Below are 9,246 nucleotides of genomic sequence, written 5' to 3' on the forward strand. Positions count from 1 at the left end.
TTCAATCGACATGTCATCCCGACATTGGAGCCAGTGCTCTTACTTGCTGTGCCACCTCCTGGTTCATTTTTAATGTCTACCTTTAGAGAGTTTTACAATGTGCTTTCAATATAGATCTATTTGGTGTTCAAGTCCCCAGTCAGACATCCCAGCAAACTAGAAACAGAATTTGCGTGTCTGTGTGTGTCTGTGTATGTCTCTATCTCTTTTTCCTTTGCATATCCCTCTCTGGCTCTATCTCTCTGTGTGTCTCTGTCTCTCTGTATATGTGTCTCCCTGTCTCCTTCTCTCTGTTTCACTCTGTCCTCCCCCCAGCAAAGCATAACTTTCCTCTCAGTTGCCTTTGAGTGAATGAAATACATACAAACTAAAATGTTCTTGCATTAACCACAATTGTATCTTAATACTGGCTTTTATTGGAGTCTCCATATATGTTTTATATGGAGACTAGATGAATGGTGATTTTTAAAAATAGAAATAAAAATAAGCTTTGGAATGAATTCACACCTTCCCTGAGGGAACAGAGAAGATGGATGAGTGGGAAGAAAAGGAGTACTACCAATATCCTTATGGTGGTATCAGCAAACACTGAGAGCTACAGTCTCCTTCTGCCCAGGGTAGCTTCTGAATGTTCCAGCTTGCCCCTCTCAACATGGCTGGGACCATTTTGCCAGCAGCAGCTATAGAGGGTTCCCAAGACCTCTGCCTATCATCTTCTTCCTGTAACTGAAGATGCCAGGCACAGTTTGTAATGAAAGCAGCTGTTGCAATATCTGTTGATCAATAATGGATTTCAGAAGCTCTTTTCTCTCTCCCTCTGTCAACAGCCCCTTCCAGATACTGAGACTTTTGCTCTTCCCCCTTCTCTTAGGAAGCCAAGAGACTGAGCATCAAGTCTCCATCCTGTGGTTCTCCAAACAGACAAAAATTGGAGAGCCCTTGGCTGCACAAATAGACTTACAAGGACAAATACCAGAGTCATGAGCTAAAGATACACGTGCATATGCTAAAGGTCCACGCCTGTGACTTTGTGACAGAAATTGTGTAGGTCAAAATCATGAAACTGTTTGGAGGGATGAAGAGAATTCAGTCTGCCGCTCCTGCCTTTGAACTATCAATATCCCCACTTCCGCCCTAGAATGTGATTAACAGCAGACCACATACTGTAAAACAAAAGGTTTGGGGCCTGAGTGGGTAAATGTCAGTGTGCGACTCAGCCAGGCTCAGACTAGGCTGGCTAAATTTATTTCTCCCCAAAACCAGATATGAACAGAAAAAGTGGTTTCTATGCCTTTCTGTAAAAGCTACATTTGTCCAAGAGCTACATGCCACAAGACTTGCCATCTTGAAACCTACGTCTGTATTTCAACCAATTTCTTCACATGATGTTCTATTGACACCTCATGTAGTATCACAAGTCTGTGAAAAAATAAAATGTAAATCAAAATAATCGAAAAGCCTAAACCCTACTGAAAAGAATAAGAATCTTAATTCCACTTTACTTTCTCTGTGTCTGTAAGCCCACCTACTCTAGACATCATCCAGGCCAATATTTCTCAATCCGTGCCACAAGGAACTCTGACACATCTTAAATTTTATCTTCCATTATTTTTTAATGAATCTTGTCATTTGTTAATAGGCATTGCAAATAATAATTTTAGAAGATTTTACTACAAGCATTCTGTCAAAGTTTTGTTTAAACTGAAGTGTTCTATCACTGTGAAAATGTTTAAGAAACACTGATCCAGGCAAAACTGTAGTTATTTGGACTGAGGAGTTCCCATTTTTCAGGTGGAAGTGGAGCCAGAGGGTGATAAAGGGGGAAAAAAAAAAGAGAAAAGAAAAGAAAAGCGCTCCTGGATGCATGACCTTGACTCAGATGTCAGTAGGCTTTGAGCACCTGCAGAGAAAGAAAAACATTCACTCAGGTAAGGTGAGACTAATATTTAGTCCTGATGAAATCAATTCTTCCATACAGATGGAGAGGAGAAATTCAACCTTATCTCTAGAGTAGAGGAATTTTATACTGCCAGTCCCCCCACCAAAACAAAACCCATTAGGAAGCACATAAAAATTGCTGGAATTTCTGTGGTCCTTTGAGGTTTACAAAGAACTTTATAATCATTATTTCTTGTTGCTCTTACAGGTACTATTCTTGACATTTTTCAGATGGAAAAAATAGCCTTATTTTAAGGCTTTGTCCCTGGTCTAGTAAGTGTATGAGATAGGATTGGAATCCTGACTTCAACACACCTTGCTGCAGGCAGAAGATGCTGCTTGCGCCTTCTTTTCTCTTTTCACCAGTGACCTTAGGAGGCTGAACCATCTTGCAGCATCAAACCAACTGACTATAGTTTAAAATGGTTGTTATACCTCGCTGGCTAGGAAGGCTGGAGAACACTGGATATATTGTTCTTTTTCTGATTTCCCCTGTTCATTTAATACTCAGAGGGATATTGCGGAAGTCTGGAAGTGGGAAGTGTGTGCTGCCATTCCAGAAGTGTTAGAGCAATGGTAGATAATCTACCATCCTCAGGATGTAGCCTGTTGGCTTGGCCATTCCCAAATGGGTCAGCACCTCCAAATGTGCCACTGTGGTTCAAACTCTGGTTTAAGTTCAGTGTATCAAGAGCCTTCTCTTAAGATACACTCGGGTTTGACTGGAATTAGTATGTATTCTGATAGAATGTTTCTTAAACACTTGTATTGAGGTAAGGTAAGTAGACTTTATGAAAAATAAGAGGGCACTATCTACTATAATTCCAATCAGTTCTCACTCTGATTTTCTTCTTTAATTTCATACAAGAGCACTTCTCAAGTCCTTTTATTCTATTCTCTTGGTCTTAATTTTATATTTTATCACATCATCCTTGATTTTTTATTATTATGTAGGCAATTAGATGGTGCGGTGGATAGAGCTCTGAGCCTGGAGTCAGAAAGTTGCTGTTTCTGTCATATCTAACTCTCCATGACCCCTTTGGGGTTTTCTTGGCAAAGATATTAGCATAGTCTGCCATTTTCTTCTCTGGCTCATTTTGTAGATGAGGAACTGAGACAAACAGAGTTAAGTGACCTACCCAGGGTCACACAACTAGGAAGCGTCTAAGATTGAATTTGAACACAGGATGATAAGTCTTCCTGACTCCAGACTATGCATTCTATCCACTGTGCCACCTAGCTGCCCCTAAATTCAAATACAGCCTCAGATACTTACTAGCTATGTGACCCTGAGCAACTCATAAATCACAAGTTTGTTTCAGTTTCCTCATTTGTAAAATGGAGACAATTATAACACTTTTCTCCCAGGGTTATTGTGAAGATAAAATGAGATAATAATTGTAAAGTGCTCAACAAAGTACCTGGCACTATTACCTGACACTATACCTGGCTTACAAAGAGTAAGCACTATTTTTAGCTATTAATAATGATAATAATAATGGTGATAATAATTAATGATAAAACATCCCGCTTCATACCTGCTTCTCCATCACTATTCCTTTATTCAGAGTCCTATTTATAATTCATCTGCTTCATGAAACGGACTCTGAGTGAGAGATACCACCTACACCCCACCCACTTCAGTTTTCAATAAAGCTTTCAATAATGAAGAATATTTTGACAACCTCTTCTAGTCTGTAATGAGTTTAAATACTTTTAGAGGATTGTGGGTGTATATGTGTGTGTTGTCAAAGTGCCTTGAGCATTATGGGCACTCCATCAGTTTTAACCAATGAACTGTTACCTGCCACCATTTCTCTTCCTAAAGAGAAGACATTCTCCAATGCTCAGAATGCCGCCCAAGATGAAAAATTCCACAATCCCAAGGCACAATAAAATGGGTGGCTCCCTGGTACCTTTGAACACAAAAAGAGTAGGATTAAGTATGTCATCACCAAGTTAACAAATTTCAGCCTGTAATTTTTTTTTTAATAATTTTCGTCTATTTATGATAAGATTGTTAAAATCTAAAGGACTTTTCTGTCTCACTAGTGCTGCTGCCATTTTTCTTCAGTAGGGCTGGGAAGCCTCCAACACCTCCCTTTGCATAAAGAAAAGGTGAACAATGTTATCTGTCACTTATCAGGTTGTTCAGGGATATTTATTATCCTTAAGAAAAAGAACACCATCTCCTGACATTTCCTGAAGAGTAAAGAATTTAGTTCTGTCACTGCCTTGGGCATATTATTTGATTTCTCTATGTCTTGGTTTCTATATCGGTGCAAATGAAGTCATAACTTTTCTCCAATTTTGTTGCAAATGGTGGGGGGAAGGTTTGAGAGATTCTTATGTCAAAAAGATGAAATGAAGCTATTAATGACTAGAGAGGTAGTGTAATAGAGTGGATAATGCAGTAGACTTGGAGTCATGAAGACCCGAGTTCAAATCCTGCCTTGGATTTAATAGTTCTGTGACCTTGAGGAAATCACTTCTCTCTGCCTTAATTTCCTTTTCTGTAAAATAGGAAGTTGGATTCATTGGCCTTCGAGGTCTCTTCTAGCTACAAGTCTATTATCCTTGCCCCCACTATACTGTGACTTTCCCAATTTCAATTCAATAAAATAAATATTTATTAAACACCTGACAAATGAAATGCATTGAGTTAGTTGCTATAGGAACAAAAAAGAAAAAACAACAAATTTATTGATCTCAAGGACCTTATTCTAATAGGTAAAATGAGATAAGCACAGGAAAGTTTTTTAAGAAGGATAACACAGGAGGCAGCCAGATGACGCGGTTAGTAAGAGCACCAGCCCCAGAGTCAGGAGACCTGGGATCGGTTCCAGGCTCAGATACTTAACACCCACACAAAAATAACTGGCCGTGTAACCTTGAGCAAGTTACTTAACCCCAATTGCTAGAAGAAGAAGAAGAAGAAGAAGAAGAAGAAGAAGAAGAAGAAGAAGAAGAAGAAGAAGAAGAAGAAGAAGAACACAGGGGGGCTAGGTGGCACAGTGAATAGGAATAGGAAGACCTGAGTTCAAATGTGACCTCGGACATGCAACACTTACTAGCCATGTGATCTTGGGCAAGTCACTTAACCCCCATTGCCCTACCTTACCCTCTCCAAAAAAAGCAAAAGAAAAAATTTAAATAAAAAAGCATAACATAAATTAGGATATAATTAAATGCATTGTTGTTGTTGTGCCATCTTTTGAGTCATGTTCAATTCTTTGTGGCACCCATTTGAGGTTTTCCTGGCAAAGATACTGAAGGGGTTTGCCATTTCCTTCTCCAGCTCATTTTACAGATGAGGAAACTGAGGCAAACAAGATTAAGTGACTTGCCCAGGGTCACAATAGCAAGTGCCTGAGGCTGGATTTGAACTCATGAAGATGTCTTCTTGATTCCATATCAACTGTGCCACCTAGACACCCATATTAAATTCATAATAGAGATCAAATCAAAGAGTATCAGTAAGGAGAGGAAGGATTACTTCTAGTCAGGAGGGATGAGAAGTTTTATGGAAAACCTGGTATCTAAGCTGAGTTTATGGAAAGATAAATTTTTTTTTGCTTTTTTTTTTGAGGGCAGTTGGGGTTAAGTGACTTGCCCAGGGTCACGTGGCTAGTTTTTGTGTTAAGTGTCTGAGGCCGGATTTGAACTCAAAGATAAATTTTTTTATAAACCACTGTGCCGAGTGCTAGAGATACAAAGAAAGGTAAAAGACAGTCCTTGCCCTCAAAGAGTTTATAATCTAATGGGAGAGACAGAATGCAAACAACTTGTACAAAATGTACAAACAATTCATGGACAGAATAGATTGGAGATAATTCTGGAGGGTAAGCACTAGAATTAAAAGGGATTGGAAAAAAGCTTCTTGTGGAAGGTGAGGCTATATCTGGAAATTGAAGGAAACCAGGGAAGTCAGAAGGAAAAACTGAGGAGGGAGAGAATTCCAGGTATGGGGACATAGTAAAAAAAAGTGCCCAGAGTCCAGAGAGGGAATATCTTGTACAAAAAACAAGGAGGATGGTGGGACCAGATTGCTGAGTAAGTGATGCGGGAGGGATGGCAATTTAAGGTATAAAGAGATTAGAAAGGTAATGGCAGGAGGAGGTTATGAAAGGATTTGAATGCCAGATAATTTTATTTTTGTTACTTCTACTAGGACTATACACCAAAAAGAGTGAAGAAAGAGGAAAAAGAACCCATGTTTGCTAAAAAAACACATGTTATTTTTGTAGTGGCAAAGAAATGGAAACTAAGGGGCCATCTGTTTCTTGGGGAGTAGCTGAATGAATTATTGCATATTATTATAATGGAACATTACTGCTGCATAAGAAATGAGAAAATGAATGATTTCTGAGAAATCTGGAAAAACCTGTTTGAATTGATACACAGTAGTGAACAGAACCAGCAGGACAATTTATACAATAACAATGTTAAAAAAAATTTTTCTGAAAGACCTGAGGACTGATTAATTCAGTGATCAACTCTGTCTCTAGAGGAATGATAATAAAGTATGACACATAACTCTTTCTTAAAGATGATAGACTAAAGATACAGAACAAAATGTACATTTTGAGACAGTGTAAGAATTTATTTTGTTTGGCTATGTATGTGTATTACAAGGTTTTTCCTTTTCTTTTTTTTTCCCAGTGGGGGAGAGTGGGAGAGCAAAAGAATAAAAGGGAAAAGTGTGTGGGAGGGGGAGAACAAACAAACAAACAAAAGATCAGAGATATTTTTTGTGTGCTTGTTTTAATGCAGAGAAGAGAACAAAAGGAAGGCCTGAAAGAATCCTGTAGACAGGGGCAGCCAGGTGGCTGAGCGAGTAAGAGCACCAGCTCCAGGGTCGGGATGACCTGGATCAAATCCGGGCTCAGATACTTAGCACCACACCCAGAAATAACTGGCCGTGTAGCCTTGAGCAAGTTACTTAACCCCTATTGCTTTAAAAAAAAAAAAGAATCCTGTAGACAAACAGCAAAGCTTTGAAAGCTACAGGTTGAAATTATCATATGCTTTAAATGAAAAGCAAACTGTATAAAATAGAGATCTGCAGTTGCACATATAATCTTTTTCTGTTCTATGCATAAAGAAATTTCCATTTTACTTGGTATTTGTCAAGTTCAAAATAAAATTTTTAAAAGAGTCTGCTATAGATGAGGCTGTAAGGAACCATACAGCTCTAAAAATGTGATTTTTCTTTTTGAAAATTATTATTTATTTTAACATTCATTTTTTTAAATGTTGAGTTCCAAATTCTCTCTATCCCTTCAGTCTCTTCCAAATCCCTTGAGAAGGCAAGCAATATATTAACTATACTTTTGAAATCACTCAAAACATATTTTCGTATTAGCCATGTTGGAAAAAAAGGCAAAAAATAAGGAAAGTGAAAAAATTATACTTTAATTTAATTGAATTATACTTTATATAATTTAATCATACTTTAATTATAACTTAATGCTCAGAGTTCCAGAGTTTCTCTTGAAGTGGATAGAGTTTTCCATAGCGAATCCTTCAAAATTGTCTTGGATCATTGCACTGATTAGAGTAGTTAAGTTCTTCACAGTTGATCATTACTAAAATATTGCTGTTACTATGTACAATGGGTACAATCCTGTCCCTCCTCAAAAATCTGTTGTGCTTATGACCACTCCCTTTTTTAATTCACTCTCCCTCTTATCCCCTTCCTTCTTACTCTTATCCCCTTCCCCTCCTACTTCCCTGTTGGGAAAGATTGATTCTTTTTTTTTATACCCAACTGAGTGTGTGTGTGTGTGTGTGTGTGTGTGTGTGTGTACTCTTCCCTCATTGAACCAGTTCAAATGACAGTGAGCTTCAAGCATAGCCTACCACCACTCCCATTTTCCTTTCCACTGTAAAAGCTGTTCCTTGTGCCCCTCTTTTATGTAAGGTAATTTTCCTTGTTCTTCTCCCTTTCCCCTTCTTTCAATGCATCGTCTTTCTCATTTCTCTATTTATTTTTTGAGATCATCCCAACATAATTCACTCACACCTTTGCCCTCTATCTATGTAGACTCCCTCTAGCTACCCTAATAATGATAAAGTTTTTAGGTGTTATATGTATCATCTTCCCATAGAGGAATGTAAACAGTTTAATTTATTAATTCCCTTATGATTTCTTTTTCACGAATACCTTTTTATGTTTCTCTTGATTTGAACTTTATGGTAAAGTTGGGTTTTGCTCACCTGGGTGTGGGGAGGCACTCTCCCAAACATCAGGCTTTTTCTGTGTATGCTATGTATGCTCAATGGAATTGCCAAACAGTGCCTGGTCCTGCTCTCAGTGCCAGTTTAGGGTCCTTTGTAATCTCTTTCTGACCAGTTGTTCAATTCCCTTACTGTCTGTGGGCTAAGAGCTCCTGAATCTGCTATTACAGCCACCTTTAAAGACTACCACTGGTGTTACTGCTATGTATGCTCTAGGCCAGCCCCCTACCAGGGTGTCATAGACTTCTCCTTCAGACCTCCTAACTTGTCTTGGGCTGAAAAATAAATGGCTCACCTTGACATTTTGTTGACTATACTGCTCTAGAATTGGATTTGATACATACTTTTACAGTTGTTTGGAGGGGAATATTGAGAAAATTTGACTGGGTTGCTGCCTCTACTCCACCATTTTGGCTTTACCTTCTCCTTCAATGTGATTTTTTTTTTAAAAGATAATATCATAGGTATTGTGGGTAGATTTGGAGGACATCTATAAAATATTGCCATTTCTGTTCCCACTTCTCATCCTCAATTAAATTGCTTTGAAATATCTTCAAATTATGATTTCTACATCACTTATTTTATTTTTCGGCTTTCACCAATACTTCCTTCCTGTGAAAAGATGTTGAGAGTTTTGTCTCTGAGGAATAAGTTTCATGTTGCCATTACAAGATCCCTCATTGAATGAGTAAGGCAGAAGAGGACAATCTTGGTATCCACCTGTACAGACACTGAGTCAGTAATTAGACATAAAACCAAAAGAGAAACATGACTCCCAGCTTTGCGGACTTACACATTCGTTTTAAAAAATCCCAAAATGTGTCAGTGGGAGAGGGAGAAGTTGGTACCCTACCAAATGATTTTTTTTTCTTTCAGCAGTTGATAAACCAAATAATAAGGTGTTAAGGTATTAAAGAAAGTACAAAGACATGTCCATGTCCTGTTAACCTTCCTGTAAAGGAGTTCTCTCCTTGATAGAATTAGAAGGGCAGGTGGTCATTTTTTAGATGAAAACCATATCAGGAGAGAGAGAGAGAGAGAGAGAGAGAGAGAGAGAGAGAGAGAGAG

General features: G+C 38.3%; 1 protein-coding gene across 1 annotated transcript in view; it reads right to left on the reverse strand.

Annotated features, from left to right (window-relative positions):
• Positions 1-1,470: 1,470 nt before the first annotated feature.
• LOC138147510 (cell surface glycoprotein CD200 receptor 2-like) overlaps positions 1,471-9,246 on the reverse strand; it is a 20,597-nt gene continuing 12,821 nt past the window's right edge. The window contains exons 5-6 of the mRNA XM_069070025.1: positions 3,743-3,854; positions 1,471-1,900 (exon numbers count right to left, since the gene is read on the reverse strand). Of these exons, the coding sequence (XP_068926126.1) occupies positions 1,876-1,900; positions 3,743-3,854 (137 nt within the window). The 3' untranslated portion in view covers positions 1,471-1,875. The remainder of the gene's footprint in view (positions 1,901-3,742; positions 3,855-9,246) is intronic.

Source organism: Petaurus breviceps, unplaced genomic scaffold, assembly GCF_028583685.1.
Source record: "Petaurus breviceps papuanus isolate PSGF00001 unplaced genomic scaffold, PetGlider_PUasm1.0 90792, whole genome shotgun sequence".
Taxonomy (NCBI): Eukaryota; Metazoa; Chordata; class Mammalia; order Diprotodontia; family Petauridae; genus Petaurus; species Petaurus breviceps.